This window comes from Rattus rattus, chromosome 3 (assembly GCF_011064425.1).
Source record: "Rattus rattus isolate New Zealand chromosome 3, Rrattus_CSIRO_v1, whole genome shotgun sequence".
Lineage (NCBI taxonomy): Eukaryota > Metazoa > Chordata > Mammalia > Rodentia > Muridae > Rattus > Rattus rattus.
Window position 1 is genome coordinate 203,165,317 of NC_046156.1, and position 23,844 is coordinate 203,189,160.

Below are 23,844 nucleotides of genomic sequence, written 5' to 3' on the forward strand. Positions count from 1 at the left end.
TGCATTGTAGAAGTGACAGTTGTCGGCCATATAAGCTGGTCATAATGCTTAATTACATGTCTGTAAGTGGAGATCATTTAAATTTTTTTGCTAAGTAGCAAAGTATTAGGTATTCTTTGTTACTAAGCTTCAATTATACATAATGTACTCCTTTTTCTTAAGTACAAACTTTATCATATCATATACTTTATCATATACTCTAATACATGTCTTCATCTTGGAATTAAAGCACTTATATTTTATCATACTCCATATTTTAGAGTTGCATCATGAATAACAGGTATCTTGTCTTTTATGTCAGATTTATGATGACATGAGATTTTTTTTCTTCATATTTAATAAGATTGGGTTTGCTCAAAATTCATTGAGTTGTGAACTTCCTGGGGATGTAGTTCTGTTGGTAAGAGCTTTCCTAGCGTGTGTGATGCCACAGCTTTTATTCCCAGCATCCAGAGCAGGTGTGGCAGTGCACATCTGTGATTCTTGCACTTGGTAGGCAGAAGCTAAAAGGCCCAAAATTCAAGATCATTCTCACCCAAGTAGTAAGTTTGAGGCCAACCTTGCCTAAAAGAAAGGAAGAAAAATAGTCTAAATGAGGGTAATGAGTTTCTTGTGATATATTTTATTTTTATTTCTAGGGTGGTTGTACATCTCATGATTTAGATTTCTAATCTTTACTGAGATGTTCTTTAAGCAATGTTATTATGTAGCTGAATGTGACTTTGGTTTTGATTTTTAAATAGCTCCATTTTCTTATAACTTTAGTCTTGCTTGTTAATAGAACTTAAATAAGGGACAGTGATGATAACTGTTCTAGTGATACAGGGACACTGAACTCACTCTTAAAATGATCTTTTTTGATAGTCATGCTCATGCTAATGTCCATTCAAAATCTGTAGAATTCTGTGTTGCCTATTTTGTGTTTGATATTTAATTGAATGACATGTGTGCCTTTGTTGGTGGACTCCTACTCTAAAACCTTGAGGAAACATTCATTTATATATAGGAAGGTACATAGTTCATTAACAAAATCTTAAGTGGTCAATTTACATGAACTAAAAATGTAGGAGCTAGATTCCATGAAATACACGAAAACTTGAATTTTAGTGTCAACCCTTGTCTCATACCTGAGGCAAAGCTGACAAAAGTTTGCATTGTAATATGAGTCATGTGAATCACAGAAGCTGTAAACTTTTTCTTTTTATAGCCCTACCTGAACCCATCCTTCCATCCCTCCAAAAAATTTACCCAGTAAGTGTTTCTTATAAATTATCATAAATATTGTCAATTATGTATGGGTTATTATATGCCGTATTAATGTGAATATAAAAATTATAAAGCTAAATACGTAATAACATTTTCTATGTAGACTGAAGTATTGGCCTTGAGAACATTTAAATAGCTTGTTCATGTTTCTAGAATGTTGTGTTACTGTTTGGTCATCTGGCCAGTTATGTTGTTGTTTGAATTTTTCTCGCATGATATGCATGATTATCATTAATACGAATCACATACTTGGTTGGTCAGGGCTCATTGGGTCTTACTCCAACTCTTCATACTGTTTTATATAATTTTATAGTATTTGTGTTTAGTTCTTGATAATTTTTCTTTACTCTGTCATCATAGCTCATGAGTTGTTTTAAAAATAATTCAGCTGCTTCTCTAGAATGTTTGGACAACCTTCTAAAACTTCTGAAACCATATAATGTTGGCCTGCTTCATATGTTATGTTATGTATTTCATGCATAAAAGATTTTTTTTAAAAAGCGTGATGGGCATATTGCAAAGGAGAGTATCCTATGCAGCTGGTGTGCTTGGTATTCAAACAAGTTCTTGTTATACGTGTGTAAGTATGCTTGACATGCAGCTTCGTTTAATTGACTCTGATAGCTGAGGTAAGGTAATAATCCTTGTATTTGAAAATTAGTTGTTATGCTGCATACATGTGGGATGCTGCCTAATAAAGGTTTCAGAAGTAGTGTAGGGGTCCCCCAGTATCCTGTGGGTCATCTACAAAAACAGACTATGTAACCTCCAGCATCTGGCTGTTTTGTTTTTTAGAACAAACTTCTGCTCTTGAAGAATTAATTCTAGTAGGCTTTTAATACTGTTAGGAATCAGTCTTTATGCTCTTAAATATGAAAAATGAAAATATCAAGTGTAGAATGAAAAGTAGCTTATTTAACTTTTTGTCATTCGTTTTTAAATGGTAGCAATAGTTTCTTTTTATTTTAATATACTTTAGGGAATATACAAATCTGAGCATTCCCACCATTTCTGGGGAACAGCAGGAAGCTCCAATTACATGAATTTAATGTTTTGTGATGGCTAAGAACAGCAGTCAGCACCAGACTTGAAAGTTAGCCACAAGCATCCTTCAAAATGAAATGTCATAATAGCAAGACAGGTAAACCAGCGTAACAAGTGACACTGCCGGGGAAGTGGCTTGTTATTCTTAAATGTTTTCTTCCTTCCACAAATACTTTATGCTTTAGTTTATACTGAATGATCTAAAATAATATTTATGTGTTCATTTTATTGCTTCAGCTTTATTTTTCCTTAAGGTTCAGTGTTTGATGTAAAAAGAGTGATGTATTTCATCATAAAAAGAATCCAGTACTTAACTCTAAAAGACTTTCAGTTGGTTATGGTGGCACACACCTGTGATCCAGTACTTGGAGACTGAGCCTGGAGGATTGTGGGTCTGAGATTAGCCTGAGCTATAAGATCCTGCTTCAAAAAACAAAAACAACATTGAAAGTACATGTATGGAAATCTCACTTGAAATCCTGTGCTATGTGAAATCCTCTGTACTAACAGAAACATCCGTTTATGTGCTGTGCTCAGGGGCGGAGAATGGAAGACGCAGTAGACATACTTTTTTTTTTTTTTTTTTTTTAAACTAATAAGCACCCGTGTGTGTGTGTGTGTGTGTGTGTGTGTGTGTGTGTGTGTGTGTGTGTGTGTGTGTGTTTTGTTTTTCTAATTGACTTTTCCTCATGACAGAGTCCTGGTTTCTGTTTACATTCACTTGTGCTTCTATATTTTCCATCCTTCTGTTGCTAACGATCCTATTTCTATAACTGCAATGAGTAAATAATACTAACTTAGTCTCACGGCTTTACAGGATGCTACGTATACTTGATAGGGAAGAGACACATAGGTAGCCCTGGTATGTGGGAGACAGAGGCACACTGTGACAAGAGAAAGCAAGTTGGGCCAAATTACAACAAAAGAAAAAAACGCCACCGATAACAAAAACTAATTGTAGAATACCCTAGATTGAGGATGGTTTAATTTGCTTTCAGATGGGCTTTGGTTGCCATCTTAACTACTTAAATTACATTATTCCATTTGCTGTAAGATTGATGTTCATGTTCATAAGAACTTACTGCCCCATCTTATGTAGGATTTACTTTATATAAAATCTATTAACTGGTCAGCAGAACATTTTTTCAGTGGTCTATCTGAGAGAACAAGCAAATTACCTTGTTTCTCATAATAATAACCACTTTTCTAACTACTAGAAATAGCAAGTTTTGTATGAAGTTTAGTTACTCTCAAATAGACAGCCTTGCAATGCGATACCTATGTTAGCGATAGAAAGGGGCTTTCAAGGGGCTGGGGATTTAGCTCAGTAGGCAAGCGCAAGGCCCGGGGTTTGGTCCTCAGCTCCGGAAAAAAAAAAAAAAAAAAAAAAGAAAGGGGCTTTCATAATTGGTCAGGTCATCTAGTTGTAAGCGGGTGATCCAGAGGCTAGTATTTCCCCAGTTATGTGTTTCCTAGGGAAGGTTGCTGCAGCACTCACTAATATAACTGTACTTGTATATTTTACTTTATTTGTACATGACTTCTATTCCTATATGAACTTTCAAAAAAACATGGCAAATTCTTAACTTACACATGACTTAATTTCTAAATTGTTACTTTATAATGAGATACTTTCTATTTTTCAAAGGTTACAATTAAATGTTTTTCCCCTTTTTTGTTTATGTTTTTCTGTTTAATTTTTGCCTTTGACTCTTACAGGTCCAGGTTGGCCTTGACCTTGTAGAATGTACCATCAAGGGCAGCCTTTTTTACTTGGGTTTTGAGGACTGAATTTATGTCTTCAAGTTACTGTCACAGTCCCTGAGTTAAAAGTTTTAAAAATTGATACATTTATTGAGTTCACTTATGATACTGAATGTGACAGAAAAAGGATGAGAGCTAGAAAAGCAGCATTGCCTGCCCAGCGTTGTTAGAGTAGAAGAGGCTGCTAACTGTTCCTGTTTAACTCATGGAGGGGCGTCCGAAGATCCAGGGCTTTGTTCACATGGTGTAGCGGCTCAGTGTGTTTCTGTGGCTCAGGGTATTGATAGGCAATTACAAAAGGACTATCAGATATTTCTCACGATTCAGCTTTAAATTTACTTTAAGCTGGCATTGATTGATGAAAGAGAAATGGCAAACTATATCCAAAAAAGTCATTTGGAAAATACTCTCAGATATTAGAAGATCATTATATATTTTGTCTTTGAAATTCAAAATAAGAATTTTTAAAACTGTAAAAAGGAAAACCTTCCTTATTAAATGTTTATCAGGAAAGTTTATTCTCAGAGACTGGATTTGGTTAAATTGTTTTACTACTGATTGATTCTAGTCTGTACTTTAAGGCTTCTTTTCCCTTTGAGTTTGTAGTTCTCCTTATGTTCTCTAACACATTAGCCTAAGTTCTTTACCTGTTTATCAGTTAGAATCGGGTATATTTTTCTTAATCCAGAGAATCTTTCCACATGTGAATATTTACCCCAAAACTGAGGATTTCTGCAGATAAATTCCTATTTGTAGCTTCTTTTAGGTGTGATAGGGTATTTGTTTTTTCTTTCCTTTTCTTTTTTTTCTTTTTGAGGGGAGGGTTATTTTTTCTTCAGTTTTCTCTGTCAACATGATATAACTCATGTATAAAGTCATATCAAAAGGAACAATAGAAGTATTTTAGTAGAGTAGGTCTCATATCTCTTTAGTTTTAAACTTATAGCTGATGATCTTTTACCTATAAAAGATCATTTTTATCGGTAATAGATCAAAAGGAGACAAACACATTGTCTCTACCCATAGAAGCATGATAGAGACAGTGCATTTGCTCTCCTTGAGGCTCTGTGGTAAAATAGAGCTGCATTTCTGTCAGCCCACACTTCTGTCTTTGCTGGTCAGTTAAGAGTTAGCTTGAGTTGAGTGATACAGCCCTCTCTCTACTGTTAGACATGTAGACTAAACCTCTGCTGGCTGTGCCTGTGACTGGAGAAAGGTGATCACTCACTGTTATACGACAGACTTTCCTGCAGAGCTACAGCACACGCACATCTCACACGTACATCTACTAACCCCTGAGAGGGAGCCCACAACTACCACTGAGGTCCAAATGGGTTTTGATGGGGTTACATCTAGGGGTATGAGTGAGGGGTTACTCACAGGAGCAGAAATGACTCAAAGACAGCTTCATCTGTCTGTGCAGCTTGCCTTGTCTGAGTGATTCTCTGTGGTTTTTTACTTTGGGAAGAGAGGGTCCTAATTAATCCAGTCAGTTTCAAATAGTTCCTGAAGCTATTTATTTTGAGGCATTCTATTTTCCGTCTAAAAGGAGCTTCCCTGCAAGATCAGATGTATGTTTCAATCATGTTAGAAACTGCTACATAATTATTATTAAGTATTAGGGATGGAATTACGGATAGTAACACAAGGGAACATTTTAATTTTTCTTCCTTTGTTTTTATTGATCTCTCCCCACCCTGAGAATTGCAGTCAGTGGTACATTGTCCACTTAGATATTTAGGTAAAACCTTTTTTTTTTTTTTTTTTTTTGTTTTTAACGTGTAATTATTTAGCTGTCACCAGTTGAAATGGTATCTAAGGTATTTCAGAATTAAGAATGTTATTCTAGTTTTGTGCTGCTGTAGTCCTTTCCCAGATCCCTTTTAAAATGCATTTCAAATTGAATAGCAATAAGGGAAAAAAGAACCGTTTTTAATTCTTAATGGTACTGTGATAATTACCTTAGAATGTCTTTTGGGGGATCAGGAATGAAGTTTGCAAAGGTGACTTCCTATTATGCATAAGGCCCTGATTTGGATCCCCCCTCCCCAACCCCAGCACCACATTTAAAAAGTGGGTGTGGTGGTGCATGCTTATAATCTCTCCTTTGGGACATAGAGACAGGAGGATCAGAAATTCAAAGTCATTCTCAGTTACATAGTAAGTTTGAGACCAGCCTGAGCTGTAGAGCCTGCATTAAAAGAAAAACTTTGAATATATATTACTTGAAAATCACTCTCTTCGTTTAGTATATTTCAGTCTAGACTTGCTGAAAGAGGAAAGGTCAGATAAGAAAACAAATACTTTAGAACAGAAAGTACCTATTCCTATTTTTTTCTTATAAACGCCTTATTTAGCCCTAGTTCACACACAGCTAAGCACTCCTTTGTGAATTACTCTGATGAAAGTCCGATGGATCTTTGTCATTTGTATGTATTCTCTCTTCTTTCCCTTCATCCTTTCAAGTTTAGCACACGGAACATCTATCTTTCTACTTTCCTTAAAGTATAACAGCAAAATCAAACAATTTTGAAAGTCTCAAAACAAAAACAAAAACCAAAACCAAACCGTTCATATACTTAGGCTTTTGTGACATTTGAGAAGAATGTTAAGTTGGAAAAAGCTGTTCCTTTGCACTTGATATCTCCTTCATACATAAAGGACAGCCTTTTACCGTAGAAACAAGGAGATATATTTATGAACATATGTCATTGAGGGGAATCATGATATGTATAATATAATTTGACTCACGTGTGAAATCTTTTGCTACCATAATGATATGCTCAAGCCAAGCATTCGTTTTTCATATACTTTTTACCCTAGTCCGGGTACTGATGAGGTCTTTAATGAAAAAGAATTAGAAAAAATTTCTAAATAAGGCTGGATAAACTCCTTAATATACATTGTAAATGGCTTTGTGCTTCCCTTTTTTCTTTTGACAGGAATCTTTTAGTACTTCTGTACAGCTGCACCTTGTTCATCATGCCCCATGTAATGTTCCTCCTTACCTCTCAAAGAATGAATCCAGTCTTGGGGACCTCTTACTGGGCTTTCTTAAATACTATGCTACAGAATTTGAGTAAGTAAAACTTTATATATAAGTGAGTTTCTAGGCTTACTCGGAGGCTGTGTGTATTATTCAGTGCTGTGAGTAGGTACGTGAGTTATAGTCTAACAGCTAATAGCAACTAAGATTTCCATGTTGTATTCTTTGCTAACGAAACACTCATAGTTTAATTAGCCTCGTTTTACGATTTCGTTTTTTTATATATGTATGACTGGTGTATGTTTGTACATGTGTGGGTACAGTGCTCATGGAGTCCAGAAAAGGGAAACAGAGTTTCCCTTTCTCTTTTGTGAATTGCCTAGTATAGGCGCTGAGCATTGAACTTGGGTCCTCTTGAAAAATAATATAAGCTCTTAACCTTGAGCATCATTTCAGCTTGAATTTTGTTTTATTTCATTTGTGATTCTACTTTATGTTGAGGACTCTCTAGTGGGGCCTGGTGGGTCTTATGTTTGAGTTTTATGTAGATGGTATGTAGTTCGAACATCTGTTTGTAGGAATTTAAAATTTATAGTAAAAAAAACTCAGCCAAGACAAACTTGGAATTTTTTAAATGCTTGATCTGAATGAACATTAGAATGAAATGCAAATTTAAAAAATACATCAGGTAGCCATGATGAAAGGGGAGTCTTCATTGACAAAAGTTATAAAACCATGAAACATGAGGTATAAACAGATTTTAAAGGCGTAATGGTTGTTTCTAAATTTACTTTTAAAGATGCCATAATGGTGGGGGTTGGGGATTTAGCTCAGTGGTAGAGCACTTGCCTAGCAAAGCGCAAGGCCCTGGGTTGGTCCCCAGCTCCGTAAAAAAAAAAAAAAAAAAAATGCCATAACGGGTATTGTTTATAGTGTTTTCCTAGTATCCAGTATGTGCTAAATGATTGCTATGTGTTTCTTTTAATCATTGCAAAAATTTCCCAAGTTTAGGGAATTTGTATACATAAAACATGCCCATAACAACACAGCTCACTAGTGGGAGAACTGGGATTCAAATTGAAGTCACTCTGTGTGGTGTGTGCGTACATGTGTGTGGTGTGTGGGGTGTGTGTGTGTGTCTATGTAGAGAGGACAGGGATTGGTCTGGATATGTTCCTCCCTTGCCCTCATCTGTTCTTTTGAAAACACTCTCTCACTGAACCTTGAGCTTACTGATTTGACTAGGCTGGCTACCCAGCAATCCCCAGGGATCCTCCTGCCTCTGTTTCTCCAGGGCTCAGATCATAGGCAGGTGCTACCACGTCTGGCTTTTAAACATGTTTTAATTTACATCGAGTTATTTATTTACTTTCTTATTTTGTGTTGGGGTTGAGGGGTACATGTGTGCCCTGGTTCATGTAGATCAGAGGGCCATCTGTAGGGACAGTTCACTTGCTCCAACATGTGAGCCTTGGGGATAGAATTTGGGTTGTCAGGTGTGGTGACAGTGTCTTTATCCACTGAGTTATTGCTGCTGGCCCAGGCCTGACTTTACATACTTGCTGGGCATCTGAATTCAGGTCTTCACACTTGGGTGGCAAGCACTCTACTCCATGAGCCATCTCCCTAACTCCAGCCCCAAGTGTGGAGGTGAGAGGACAGCTCGTGGGAGTTTGTTCTCTTTTTCCACCATGTGGGTCCCAGGAATAAAACTCAGGTCCTCTGGCTCGGTGGCAGGTGCCTTTACAAGCTGAGCCATCTTACTAACCCCAAACCCATTTGGAAGTGTTACAAGAAAAGATTCACAGAAGAAAAATGTATTTGTTCTTTGTGTAGGTGCTTTGTTGGACTGGCACCAGAAGCTAGATGGGAAGGCTTTTGTGCTAGTTAAGAAAACAATAGCATACTGGGTCAAAGGATGCTAGCTGTGTTGCTAATGTTTGGGAAAAGATTTTAAAACTTCCTCATATGTACCTTTGCCCAATGTATTATTTTATACCAAATAATTTCACATAGTTGACTGTAGGGAGCTCAGCCAAGAATGGTGAAAATAATGAATGAGGTTCCATTCGGCAGAATTCTGGCAATTGCTAAAATGTTTATAAGCATTTCTTCTGAATTTCATTCAGCTAAAAGCACCCTCTTTACTTGAAAGACAAAAAATTAACTGTCTGCTAAAGGATGTTTGCATATTTACATTTTGTAGTTTATATGCCATTAAAGGTTACTGTTTGTTTTTTGTGTTTTTTTTTTTTTTTTGTTGTTGTTGTTGTTGTTTTTTAAGTCAGGTATGGTAGCACATGTCTGTAGTGACATTGGTGGGGTCTGAAGCAAGGACTGCTGAAGTAGAATTAGGGGCCAGTCTCAGCAGTATAGCCACACTCTCTTAAAACAAAATAAAAGGCTAGTAAAGTGGAGTTAGTAAAAGTTATCATTGGTTGAGGTACTGTAAGCCAATAGGCTAAAAAAGATGAGGCAGGAGGATTATAAATTTGAGGGCAGTCTGGGCTGCAGCTTCTAGCATCAGCTATTGTGGGGTATGTATTTCCAACACACACACACAAGACAAGGTGGAGCTGGAGAATGAGAATTTCAGGGATGTCCCTGACAACATGATTTTATAAAGTGATGTAAATGTAACATTGTAATGGTAGTTTGTTCAGTATGTAGTGATTTTTCTCACTGTATTGTTATTTTTAAAGAAAATCTTGGAAAAATTTGTAGTAATGGAACAAAGTCCTTTTTCTGTTTGGAACTGTAAGCAACAATCAGTTATTAATTTCTTCCCTAGATAACTCACAAGATGTATATATTTTGTTTTATAGATGTGTACATTTAAAACCTTAAAGCTCCACACTAGTTGCCTTCCCCATATCCACTCCCTGGCCTGGGTTCAAGGTCTTGCTCATGCCAGGCAAATACGACTAAAACTCTCTAGTCCTTGGCCTTTGGAGACCAGGTCTCTCAATATCCCAGGCTAGTTTCTAGTTTTCAGTCTCCTGCCTCCTCTTCTGAGTTCTAGGGTTACAGGTACCTGCCACTGCGCTGTTCTGCACAGCTCTTGATCAAAGCCATAATAAAAACTATGCTTAGAGGACAGCAAATATTTCTTACATATTTAAAAATGAAAATCTTTTTTCTAGAAACCTTCCATAAATGGCCCATGATTATGCTCTTAGAGACTTTGTCATATATGGAGCAAGAGTTGGTTGAGTGTTGGTGAGTCCCAAGACATGGTCTTTCTCACCTCGTTGTTAGACAAAGGCAATACATTTGGCAAAAAGATTTTACCTCGTTCTCAAATTTATTATTTTTTGAGCTCATGTACATTGAGGTGCTTCTTGGAAAAATGAAAAATGCTTTTATTGTAGTAACTTACAAATATAAATAAATGTTTATAATCTTTAAAGACATGTAAAATTAGTAGATACTATAGAGTGGATATGGGTTATAGTCAATTAGATAGATGAAATTGGCTCATTCAGAGTATTTTCCTGTTGGCTATGAGGCATAGCTCAGTGGTAAAGAGCTTACCTAGGGTTATGGAGTGTAGGTACTATTTCTAGCACTGCATAAACCAGCACTTGGGAGGCGGATGGTAGAGGATCAGTGTGGACAAAATTATTTTACTATCAGGGATGTGGGGTACAGCTCAGTGAGTAAACTGCTTGGTTAGGGCTTATGAAGCACTATTTATGAGGTTCTGTTTCCAGTACTGTATAAACTGGCACTTGTGAAGTCGAGGCAGGAGGACCAGAAGTTCAGGGTCCTCTTGGCTATAAAATTCAGGGTCAGCTTGGGCTACATGACTTCCTGTCTTAGTTAATTAATGCTGTTTCTTATATAAAAACAAAAAACATTTTGTTTTCTTCCTTGCTTCTGTTAGCTACTTTCAAAATTTCTCCCAAATCCTATAAAGTGTGCCTGAAGAAAATTAGGCAATGTTACTAGAAAAAGAAAATTCCATGAGATTACCTCATAACTGATGAAAAAGTTTTGTTTCAGTATTAGGAGTAGGCAGTGTGTTTGTGTTTTACTTACTTAAGCTTTAAAGAATCATTTTTGTACTATTTTTCGTAACTAAAAGCATATACAGTATCTAGTATATACTGAGGAACTAGTTGAACAATGAAAGAAGTATCTTGTATCCTGGAACTGAAACTATTTGGAAGAGGCATGCAGAATCACACGTGGTAACATACATGGAGAATGGGCTGAGGGCAGGAGGCCACGCCTAGTGTTCTGTTAGGCAGTCAAGTCAGTTTCCCTGATTAATAAAAGAGAAATTCTGTTGCCTCCCTTCAGCTGGAATACTCAGATGATTTCAGTCCGTGAAGCCAAAGCCATCCCAAGGCCAGATGATATGGAATGGAGAAATAAATACATCTGTGTTGAAGGTAGGCTTTGCCTGACCACTGTCTGCCCCCTAGTCACCATTTACCGTCGTGGAACTACTAATTCCAACTTGTAGTTCTGTTAAAGCAATGTACTTATGTTCTAAGGTTACTTACATATCTACCTTTACATTTTTTTAATTTGGAAAAATATTTAAAGTTCCTTTATGGAGAAATGCTAAATGTGAATTTGTTCATTTTAGTTGTTAAGATTTGAGCAGTTCATGCTTTCTTCATACTAAATTGACTGAAACTATATAATTTGTGATACATATTATGAAGTTGATTTAACTTTAAAGATGATCTGAAAACAATTCTATTTTCTAAAATGAGTTTACATGTAGTTAAAATATGTTCTTAATACACTTTCTTTGACTCAGTGGGAAACTAATCCCCAGAGTCCCTCCTAACAGGCTGGGCCATGAATTGGATCTCCAGCACTACTTGTGCTCCTGACAAGAACAGTAAAATTGCTTTCATAAATGAAAGTTGAAGATGTTTTCAATCTTGAGGTGAAAAAGAATAAAAATGTCAACATTTATAGTAAACATTAGGTTGAGAATATTTGTTATTATTATTAAGGGTTTCTCTGTACAGTCCTAGCTGTCCTGAAACTTTCTTTGTAGATCAAGCTGGCCTCAGAGATCTGCCTGTCTCTACCTCCTGAATGCTGGGATTAAAGGTGTGCACTACCACACCAGGCTGATCAAGAAGGTTTTAATCAATCAATCAATCAATCAATCTCTCTCTCTCTCTCTCTCTCTCTCTCTCTCTCTTTCTTTTTTGCAACATTTTAAAAGGGTGCTTGACTATTGATTTAGATCTCTGTTGTTTGGTTTGCTAATGTTGCACAGTGAGTGTGTATTAGTTACCCATATTCTTTTGAAAAGTAAATATTTTTATAAAGTGCTATCTATATATGATGTGGTTCAATATAGTTTGATATATAGCTTTTTTCTACTAGAATCCAAAACACAACAAGAAAAGGTCCACAGTGTAGTGAAGTCTTGAAGCATAGCCTTTCTGAGTAGTACAGAATGACTAAAGGGACCTGGATGGGGGGTGGTCCGCAGGTAAGGATTCTTGCCGCCAAACCTGCTAACCTGCTGGAGGTCTGTCCTCAGGACCCACACGGCTGAAGGAGAGTACTGACTTCCTCAAGCTGTCTTCTCACGCCATATGTATTCCTTGTCTGCACCTACACACACATGCACACACCCATAAAACCACAAAACAACAGAGTTGTCAGAGTTGTGGGCCTGCTTAGGTTGTAGCAATAAAGTGAACTTTTCCATCATATTTCTTCACTTTCTTCAGGTTTTCCGCTTATCTACTTTTCTCTCAAGCAACTCAATTGATTTTGCCCTTCATTCCCCCTTTTCAGCTTTAATGCTTTCAGTTTTTGCAAGACCTTTCCTTGATCTGTGTATCTGTCCACCTACCTCTCTGACCTCTTCTGCTGTGTCCAGTGGGTGAACTGGCATGGGCTGGGTGTAGACAAGGAGATAGCATGTATCGGGCACACAGAAGAACTTCGTTTCCTCCTGTCTTCTCTGCTTGGAATTTTTTCTCTTCATTGCCAGATTCCTCATGGAAACTGTCCTCACCAGATCTCTCTGTAAACATCCATTCACATCAAAACAGGCTGCATTGCCTTTCATTCTCTTTAGCATTGAACTTCTACTCCAGTGGCTCTCAACTTGGGGGTTGCAACCCCTTTGGGGGTCCCCCAAGACCACCAGGAAACAGATATTTACATCATGATTCAACAGTAATGTAAATAAATTTACATAAAAGTCATGAAAATAATTTTGTGGTTGGAGGTCACCACAACATGAGGAACTGAATTAAAGTTGCAGCATTAGGGACATTGAGAACCACTGGTTTACTCGAAGGTTCCTGACTTTTTCCCTCCTGAACAAGATCAGCTTTTAAATTAAAACTGAGTTTAAGCTTACTCCTGTACCATCTGATACTGTGACCCTCTCTTAGATGGAGTACTTTAGTCTTTATGTAACTCGATTCACCTATGGATTGAAATCAGAAGAATGACTAAATTTCATCTACCTTATCAGACAGCTCATAGCTAGGTCAAGTTTGTATGTGTGTGTGTGTATATACACACATCTAGTAAAAATACTAGACGGAGCCATATGAACTTGCTGTCTTATAAACCAAAGGCCATGACATACTGGGAATTTCATATAATTGGACCTAATCTAAATATGTTCTTGAACTGTTGTTCATTACTCATGGTAGAACACTTGTCTAGCATATATAAGATAAGGCCCTAGGTTTGATCCCCAGTTCACGTTAGAAAAATGAATCCTATTGTGCTAATTTTCCCACATGTACATTTCATGACACAGAACCTTTTGATGGAACTAACACCGCCAGAGCTGTGCATGAGAAGCAGAAGTTTGATATGATCAAGGACCAATTTCTAAAGGTAAAACAGTGTACCATGTCGACTCTAAAGATGTTAGTGGACTAGTGTGCAAGTTAGGAAAAATAAAGTCACTAATGTGACAGTAAAAAGAATTTATGACTTAAATTTAGATGAATTTTCCTCCAGAGAGCTAACACTATTTTTCCTTTATGAGTTTCACTTTTGTGGAAACAACACTTTTAATTGGGAGCTTATTAAATTCACAAATAACTTAATGGACTATCAATGGATTCAATGGACATTTTTTAAAATATCAGGGCATTTATTATAGAGAAAGGATTTGATGTGTGAATCATGTCCTTTTTCCTTTCTGCTATTCCCATCATGGCATTTGATCTTAAGTATATTTTGACAGTTTATTATTTTTTGTTTTGAAATTTTAAAAGATGTATGTGTGTATGTATGTGTTTGTGTCGGTAGTTTTGCTAGGTGAGGTACCTGTTTGCGATGAGTGTCAGTGTGAAGATGCATTGACAGAAAGACATCTATAAGAACTGGAAGTGGAGGGAGAGGTCAGAAAATGGGTACACAGCAGATAAACTGTTTTCATTATTTGGACACACAGACAGACTTTGATGTAATTAAAATGCAAATAGTGTGTTGTAAGTTCTCTTCAAATTAGGCCTTGCCTTACATAGCACAATGGAGCGTGGCTTTCTGTATGTGTAGTGAGGGAGCTTCCTGGAGGTTACTCAGCTGTAAAACAGTGCTTTAGTTACCTGACAACTATGTGCGATAAGACTGTGACCTGGAGTTAGCATATGAATGAGAATTTCTCAGGAACTTTCACTATTTCTCAGGGTAAATACTAAGTTTTATGTTTACGCTTGCCTTTATAGAAATACTGTTTTTACTCACAAAGCTAGAAAACGTCATTTCCCCCCTTAAATTCAGAGTGAGACTTTGCTATTTTAGCTGAATAATTTAATCTATAAGTAATGTTGTTATTGTCACATAGGTTTTTGTGCTACCTGTATGCCCATTTTAAAAAATAATAGAATATTAAAGAATATTTAATAATTGTTTCCTTTCTGGGAAAGAATTACCTTGGGAACTAAAAATAAGAAACATAATCTAAACTCCAAGTAGCTAGAATCACTACTAATAGTCTGAACTCTGTGAAGTCAGTCCTTTGTTCTGTGTTTAGTTTGTATTCTAAGATTGATTTTTTTTTCTCCCCTTTCCTAGTCATGGCAGAGATTGAAAAACAAGAGAGATCTGAACAGTGTTCTACCTTTGAGAGCTGCTACCCTGAAAAGATAACTGGTCTCTAATTCTAAAATTCTTCCAAGAAATAAAGAACAATACATATGTCATAATTCATTTGCTTACCTCCATCATGGTTTTTTTAATGGTCTTGTTTTCATGTTTTATTTTTAAAAGGACATACTTATATAAAGATTGCATATTTTATTATGACATTTCCTAATAAACTCTTTGATTTAAAAATGTATTTTTGAAAATGTTTACATCAATGATTAGTAGTATTATGGCATGACTTTTCAGCATAAAATATATTTTGAGAAATTACCTGAACTAATAAGGTTTTGATATATTCTCAAGTACTTGTACCACATGCTTATACTGAAGAACTCTGTGGAGTTTTGCAAAGGACCTAAGTAATACGTACTTAGTGTGCCTGGCTGTAGACAGTAGTCTAGCTCAGCTCTAGTCAAGCCAAGATTCAAGTCAGCTATTCAGTTACTTGAAGCAAGCGAAATCTTTCATTCAGTGAAATCACTGTGGAGTCTTGAAATACTGGACAATTGCCTTAAGTCTTCACTTGACTGACCGCTGGGACAGACTGTCTGAGGTGTGTCTGTATTAGTGTGTTTTCAGCACTTCACACCTTCTTTATAGACTCTGAAGGCTGTTTTAGAGTTTGTGTTGAAACAATACATTTTGCACTGTTGTAATGGGAACACTAACAACAGTTAGTGACTTGTTTATGGACTGTTTGAAAGTCTCTGACTTAAATATTTTGGAAAAAATGTAGTTTCCTATGTTTTCTGAGAGCACAGTGAATTGTGCACTGTTGCTTCACCTCCGTTTTCCTGGTTTTATTTTCCTCATGATAGGAAACAGAAAACTGAAACATCGAAGCTAAGGTTATTTGTGGAATCCAATGTCTGTAGATTATAATCTAAACTGGAATTTTTAGGCAGTAAGCCACTACAAAGTGTTTTAGATAAGACAATAAAGTTATAAATAAAAGTTTAATGTTTTTACAAAAATCTTTTTTAGTATTTCTTTTCCACAGGAAAGCAGTAGTTCAGATCAAGCTATGCTGTTTAATAAATTGTTGTTAGTTTATGTAAATACTTGTAAATTGGTCAATACCTGTATTGTACAGTTAAATATAAAAAGTAATCTTGAAGGCGGTTTTAACTTTTTCAAAGATTGCAAACTTCTTGTAGGCCTACAGGGGTACAGTTTGTACCACTAAACTATTTTTTGCAGACCAATTAAAAAACTAAAACTTTCTCTTTGTTTGACTTACAAAGGGTGCATATTTTCCTTTTTCTTTTTAAGTTTAAATTTTCGTATGCTGTCAATGGAATAAAGTTTATATCTGGAATTGCTGAGGCGTTATCTTTCTGTGAACGTTGGTTTTGTACTGAGATTGAGGCTGTGGTTATCTTAACCAATCTGAACCTTGATTGTTTAATCCAGAGTCCCTGGGATGAAGTCATCCATGGCTAGCCGCCAGTCACATTATTTCTCTGCCATAATTAGGAATAGAGCTTTCTCTATGGGTCAGTTTTTTAGATTACTGATCTGTAGTACTTTTGATGTAAAAATTTTTTGTATGATTTTTTTTCTTGGAAAAATTTCTAAGATTTATTCCACACTATGCAGCGCTTTCTCAGAATGTATTGAGTATGACAGTTCAGCGTGACCCCAGGTACTGTTTGTAAGTCATAGTCCCTTGGGGACGGCTGTTCAGCATTATGGCATTAAAGCCTCAGACTCTGCCACAGCGTGGGCTCCTGCATTGCCACCATGTTGTGACAGCCGATCTGTTGCGACAAATAGACCAAAAAGCTGATGAATTTCATCCTGGAACTAAGGAGCCAGCACTTAAGATCATGCGGCAGTCCAGTTGGATCAGGGAAGAGGGCTGTTCATATATGGTGAGACAGGCTTTTTTTTTTTCTTTTTAATTTATTTTCACTGCTGGGATTGAACAAAGCCTGGGTCTGCTAGGCAAGTGCTCCACCCATTGACCTATTTCCCCAACTGGAGACTTGGAAGTCTTTCCCATTTCAATTTTGTGTGAATGCCACAGTTTTTGTTTGTGTGTGCTGTTAAAATATTAGTATTAAATGTGTGGACTCTGTATATAATTCTAAACGTAAAGGTAGTTGAAGTAGGGTCTTAGCAAAATTGGTAAACAAGGTGGCTGCCGATCTACACCAAAGAGTGTCCTGGGACACCCAATGTGCAGCATTCAAGCTGGAGTAACTGGACAGTAATACTCTGATTTCCCATTTTGTTTAGCAACTCTAAGAATCTGCGGTGAGTAAAGATTTGGAGATCTAGCCAAATGTCTTTCTCTGGAAAGAATACTTTCTAACCCTTGTACTGAACAGGCCTCTGCCTTCTCAGAAATATTCGTAGCTTATAAGAACTAGGTGGTGTGACAAAGAGAAACAGTCTCCTGGGTATCAACACATTCAAAAGACTGCTCTGAGTTCCTGGAGAGGAGCAGTGAGTTCAAACCTGGAGGTTTCAGAGAAAGGCGGTGATCTCCAATAAGTGAACAGGTGAGCCTTTCAGGCAGAAAGAATTCATTTGATACAGTGTAAATACCCGATTTCTAAAAGTGGATTAGTCAGGATTTGTTCTCTAGGAGGATCTTGGGCTTTAGTCCTAGAGCAGTGGTTGAGAGGTTAAGCACTGGCTTTACTTGATCCAATGAGATCTTGGTCCCCTCAGGAGCTGCTGGTTTGTTTCCATTGTCACCATACTGGCATTGGGGCCTTAAGCTATCTACAAACCTGCACCTAACGTTCTCTTCTCAGGAAGAAGGGAAAACAAGACCCTGGCGAGCGCTGCCTTTGGCATGAAGCATCCCGCAGCCCAGCCCGAGGTGTAAGAACCACCAGGTCACTGGATGGAAGGCCGGGCTGGTTGGTCGTTTGACGCCCCTGGGCAGCCCTCAACACTGCTCTCCGCCCTGGCCCCAGAGGCCGCCGAAGGTCTGCCAAAACGGGCGGGGAAGTTGGCAGGCGACAGGAACCAGGGGAAGCTGAGCCCGGGCGGCTAAAGCTCCGTGGCGAAACTTTCTTGACGCCTTCTATTTAAAGGCTTGGGTGCCCCCACCCCGCGCGCCGGGAACCCAAGCAGCCGCGCGGGCCGGGCAAAGTGCAGTCAGACGGAGAACACCGGGCGAGGCGTGGGCAGCTCCGACTCCGGCCAGGACAGGCGCGATGGCGAGCAGCGACAGCGGACTCGCAGCCCAGGGCTTACTTGGATGGGGCGCGGAGGAAGAGGAGCGGGAGACAGAGGAGTCGGAGGGCGAGGGGGAGGAGACGGCGGCCGAGTCGGAGGAGGAGCCCGACGCCAGGTAGCCAGACCGGTACCACCCAGGGCCTAGCAAAGTTGTCCACCCTACAGGTGTCTGGCCAGGCCGCTGGCCACCCCCAGCCTTTTCCTTTCCCTTTCCAACCTCAGGAGCGCATTTCTCCCCGGTGCCAAGCCCTCTGTCTGGGGCGCGGTGCCTTCTTTAAAAACTTGAAGGTAGAAGGTTCTTGCTGTCAGCAAGAGTGACAGGTCGCCTGCAGCGAAGTTCACAGTCTGCCCCCACCCACTCCCCACCCCCGCCTCCCAGCTCCTTGTGACTTGCTCATTTATTCTTGGAGACTTACTTGGGGTTCTGCCTAACCGCAAAACTGTGCTGGAATCCTTGCGTCTGGCTGCCCGCCTTGAATCAATCTTGCCTGCCTAAGCTTGGGGAAGGGTCTGCGGTCAGAGAAGGCGCAGTCCATTACCTTCAAAGGTGTGACAGCCTCCTCGAGTTCTAGCGCTGGGCTAGCTTGCTGTATGGGAACTATTTTTGGTGCAAACATCCATACATTCCTTAAAGGGAAGACTCATGAAGGCCAGGTGTGGATGCCTGCCCTGTGATTCCAATAATAGAAAGGCAGAAGCAGGAAGACTGTGATTTTCAGACCAGCTGGGCTCTCCTGGGAGGTGTTTCAGCAACCTCTGTCCTAAAAGTCGCTCTGATCCTAAATATCTATCAATAAGGCGAGTGAGATTAGATTAGGTAATACTATATGCATATGTGCGTGCGTGCGTGCGTGCGTGCGTGCGTGTGTCTGTCTGTCTGTCTGTCTGTCTGTCTGTCTGTATATTAGGACTCTCTCCACTTAGTCGCTTCTCATCCAGCCCTAAAATGAGAATAGTGGTATGTTTTGTTTTATCCTAAGCATGTGTCAGTCAAATGGTATCTCTTCCTGAGTACTCCTCTCAGAAGGCCTTGGCGGGTGGCAGGTGAAGGTTTATCGTTTCAGAATGCCCAACCAAGGCCAGAATAGCTCAGGTTGAAGTAGTCCAAGAGTGGCATTGAAGGCAGGGGAGATAGCTCAGCCTCGTGCGCACAAGGACCCAGGTTTAATCCCCAGTCAATCCCTATGGTCAGTACCTGAAGTACTGAGGAAAAGCCCAGCTTGGTAGCTTGTGCTTGTTTTCTGTGGTAGGGAGCTGGAAAGAGACAGAATCCCGGGGCTCACTGTGCAGTCAGCCTCACCTATTTAGTGAGTGCCAGGCTGGTGGCGATGACTTTTTCTTTTTTTTTAAATTGTACATGAGGAATAGGTCTCCACATGTATATACATACATGTAGGTACCGCCAATTACAGAAAACCATCCGTTGGAAATCTTGAAGCGTTAGTTACATTCTTAACAAGCAACTACCAAGAAGGAAGCAAGCTCTGCCCTCAAGAACTTTGAGGAAAAAGATAGGAAGGACGGGTTTCTGACTACATGCTAAGGAAGTCTGTGTGCTAAAGACTGAATGGAGAATATGAACACTGTGCTGTGGGAGGTCGAGCATCTAGAATCATGGAGTACTGGCTACAGACTGGATATCAGAAGATGGGCAGGAGATGTATGAAGGAAGGGCAGAGGAGAAGGTGCCTGTGGGGAGTGGGAGAGGGAGTAGGAGGATCAGCCACTCCCAGGTTAGAGGAGAGATTCTCATGGTGATGTGTGGGACACTCATATTCTTGTCTAGCTATTATTTTCCAAGATAACGAGAAACTCATTTACACTACGATTGGGTTGTCTGATAGTTTTAGGCACCACTTCTGAGTTGCCCTTAGCCCAAAGCTAAGCCCTTCTTAGTAAGGATTTAATGCATCTGAGGTAACCTCAGCCTGTTCTGACCACAGACAGTAAAGTATCCACTGCAAGGAAACGGGTCAGAATAAGCTGGGGGGAATAAGGCAGATGATGGAGTCCTGGAAAACTGTCCATGTTTGAGCCAAATGGTAAGTAACCCAGCAGGACTTGAGAGCACAGACCACAGTTTGACAGGCAGATAGCAAAGTTGAATGTCAGAAGAGAATCTATGAAGAGGCAGCATAAAGAAAGAGCTTGGGCCATGATGGGGAACCGGGAAGGCATTGGTAGCTGTGATTAGGGTCCTGTAGCTGTCACGCCCCTGTGGTCAGGAATCAAACCACTTGGTTGTGTGTGAGGTTATAGGCATGGCCTGACGTTCCATGATCCCCCGAGGGTGGAAGTGAGAATTTGGAACAGGTTCTAGCGAATAGAAGGTGAGAGTCACAGGTCAACCTTCCTCGGACACAGGAGTTTCATTACACTCAGAAGAGAGCCTTATTGTGCAAGCATTTACCTGTGTGACTTCATGTTAAACCCCAGCAGGATGAGGAGACCGTTATCCTGTTCTGGAGCCTCATGCCATTCACTGAGGATAAAAAAGCAAGAACTTGTAAGATGTGGTGCGAGCCAGCATGGGTACGGCAACTTAGGAGGCTTCGAGTACTCTTTGTTCAAGGAGGGGCCCTTCCTTACTCTGGGGCAGCATTTCTCCACTTGTGGGTCAAACGGCACAAATATTCGTATGATTTACAACAGTAGCAAAATCAGTTATGAAGTAGCAATGAAGATTTTATGATTGGTGGGTCACCCCTACATGAAGAACTGTATTAAAGGGTCACAGTGTTAAGGAAGGTTGAGAACCACTGCACTAGGGGAAACATTCCACTCATCTTTTACTTTGAGAGGTTTCTAGAGAAAGAAGGAAGACCTCAACTCTGTATCATAGTGGGATATTCACCCTGCTTAAACACAGAGCTTATGTAGGTTTTCTGAAAGGCCAGCAACTACATTTAGCTCAGCTCAGTGTGTGTGTGTGTGTGTGTGTGTGTGTGTGTGTGTGTGTGTGTGTGTGTGTGTGTGTGTGTGTGTGTGTGTGTGTGTGTGTGAGTGTGTGTGTGTGTGTGTATGTGTGTGTGTGTGTGTGTGTGTGTGTGTGTGTGTGTGTGTGTATGTGTGTGTGTGTGGGTGTGGGGGGGAGTAGAAGAGAGAGGTGTGTATGTGGTGTGTGTGGTGTGTGTGTGTGTGTGTGTGTGTGTGTGTGTGTGTGTGTGTTGAGAGAGAGAGAGTGGAGAGAGAGAGAGAGTGATGTGTGTGTGTGTGGTGTGTGTGTGGTGTGTGTGGTGTGTGGGGTGTGTGTGTGTGTGGTATGTGTGTGAGGTGTGGGGTGTGTGTGTGTGGAGTGTGTGTGTATGTGTGTGAGTGTGTGTGTGTGTGTGTGTGTGTGTGTGTGTGTGTGTGTGTGTGTGTGTGTGTGTGTGTGTGTGTGTGTGTGTGTGTGTGTGTGTGTGTGTGTGTGTGTGTGTGTGTGTGTGTGTGTGTGTGTGTGAGTGTGTGTGTGTGTGTGAGTGTGTGTGTGTGGGTGTCTATGTGTGTGTGTGTGTGAGTGTGTGTGTGTGTGTGTGTGTGCGTGTGTGTGTGTGTGTGTGTGTGAGTGTGTGTGTGTGTGTGTAAGCCAGAGGTCATTGTTGCTTTTCCGGCTCACTCTCTACCTTACTTTTTGAGACAGGGTCTCTCACTGAAGGAGTCCACTTGTGCCTGGCCAATGAGCTCGGCTTGCGTCTGCTAGAGTTGCAGATGGCATCTCTGTGGCCAGCTTTTATGTGGAGGCTGGGGATCTAAAGTGGGGCACTCATACCCACACAGCTGGCACTTTGTCAGCAGAGCCATTTCCCTAGCATCCAAGTTAACTTTTGCAATAGAGAAGCATGTACAGGTTTAAAACAAAGGCACTAACAGAAGTGGATGGTAGATACATTTATGTGATATGATCTTACTACACCACGATATGATCATAGAATAATCTAAAATGATGTCGGGATAAAAGGCACCAACATTTTAATATTTACCGCAACATTGTACTGGTTAAACTTGTGTTAACTTGACACAAGGTAGGATCGTTTAGAAAGGGAAACTCAGTTCAGAAAACATCTCCCTCAGACTGGTCTGTAGCAGATTTTCTTGACCGATTTTCATGAGGAATGGCAAGGTAGCCCTCACTGTCTATGAAAGCAGGCCAAGGAAGCCATGGAGAGCAAGCCATTTAGCAGCACTCTCTGGTTTCTGCTCAGTTCCTGCGTCCACGTTCCTGCTTGAGTTCCTGCTCTGAGCTCCCTCAGTGGAGTGTAAGCTTTTCTCCCCAGACTGATTTTGGTCACGGTGTTCATCACGGCAACAGAAAGCAAACTAGGACAGATGTCAAACATAAAATAGACTAGAAAAAGCTTCAGAGAGTGCGGTTTAACAAGGTTGACAGCATTTATTTCTGAGTGAAGAGATAAAGACCGAGTAGAACTCAGGTTTGTCCTTCGTTTCGTTTTTTTTTTTTTTTTTTTTTTTTTTAGTGAATTCATATGTGGAATTTCCTACCTTTATGAACAGCAAAAAGTATCCCTTCTAAGATAAAAATGCTTTTAGAGTTCAGAAGGCTCATCCCCCCATCATTAATGGAGCCAGTCCTTTTCCTGGCTGCTATTTGCTGTCTCATGCTAGGTAAATGCTCCACCAGTGGGCTATGCGGCTGGCCCCAGGGCAGTGCTAGCTCCTAGTTATTAGGCTGTCAAAAGGATTAAATAAACCTGAGAAACTGTGAGGGCCAACCTGACTCTAAAGCGCTCCCAGCAAACTTTCGTTTCTTAACAGCTCTCGGGTAGGTCATTACCAGAAGCAAAACCCTGCTTCTGCCTGCCGTTCCTTAGTGAGGGGAAAGAGGCGGCACCAGCTTTCGGCAGAGGAGTGGTTCTGTTCCAGTTGAGCTCATCCGTGCTTATGCAGTGGGTATGTGTGGAGAGCCAGGGATTGTGGCACATGCTGCAGACAAAGTAATCAAGAATTTACTCCTGTCCTCAGGGAGCTCACGCTCCCTGTGACAGAAAACCACAGTTATGTCAGAAGGACTGAAAGGAAGGCTCTGTAGGAAGCGCCTCAAAGTGTGGAGGAAATCCCAGCCGGAAGGGCTTGAGAAGTTACACCCCTGGAAGGGGATTTGGGATCATAATAAAGTGTCCCCAAAGGCTTGGTACTTCATGCATATGAAAAGGAAATTTTATCCAAGAGCATCTGTTGTAAAAATATAAAAATTGAAATGCTGTCTTTTTTACCCCACTAGATCCGGTACTGTGGTGCCCCAAGATATCTGCTGGATATCTTAATTCTCAGTCAGCAAAGCCTCTCTCTCACTCTGGTCCATCCCATATCACACTGCTGAAAGCCTCTCTCTGAGCCTGGCAGCAATCTCTATACCCATCTAGTTCCCAAGGCAGACTAACACCATGCCAGAAACACACATCCCAACTCAGCGGGCGGCCCAGACCAGCTGCCCCACACTCCCTTACACTTAAATCTGCACATGAAAGAACACACAACACAATAAC

General features: G+C 39.9%; 2 protein-coding genes across 4 annotated transcripts in view; both read left to right on the forward strand.

The window, feature by feature from the left end:
* Tent2 (terminal nucleotidyltransferase 2) overlaps positions 1 to 16,481 on the forward strand; it is a 45,715-nt gene extending 29,234 nt beyond the window's left edge. For all 3 annotated transcript variants that reach the window (XM_032899029.1, XM_032899026.1, XM_032899027.1), the window contains exons 11-15: positions 1,208 to 1,251; positions 7,017 to 7,153; positions 11,366 to 11,457; positions 13,824 to 13,903; positions 15,092 to 16,481. In XM_032899029.1, coding sequence (XP_032754920.1) covers positions 1,208 to 1,251; positions 7,017 to 7,153; positions 11,366 to 11,457; positions 13,824 to 13,903; positions 15,092 to 15,166 — 428 coding nt within the window. In that variant the 3' untranslated portion in view covers positions 15,167 to 16,481. The remainder of the gene's footprint in view (positions 1 to 1,207; positions 1,252 to 7,016; positions 7,154 to 11,365; positions 11,458 to 13,823; positions 13,904 to 15,091) is intronic.
* Positions 16,482 to 18,131: 1,650 nt separating this feature from the next.
* Positions 18,132 to 23,844, forward strand: part of Cmya5 (cardiomyopathy associated 5) — a 92,849-nt gene continuing 87,136 nt past the window's right edge. Inside the window, exon 1 of the mRNA XM_032899030.1 lies at positions 18,132 to 18,473. Coding sequence (XP_032754921.1) covers positions 18,337 to 18,473 — 137 coding nt within the window. The 5' untranslated portion in view covers positions 18,132 to 18,336. The remainder of the gene's footprint in view (positions 18,474 to 23,844) is intronic.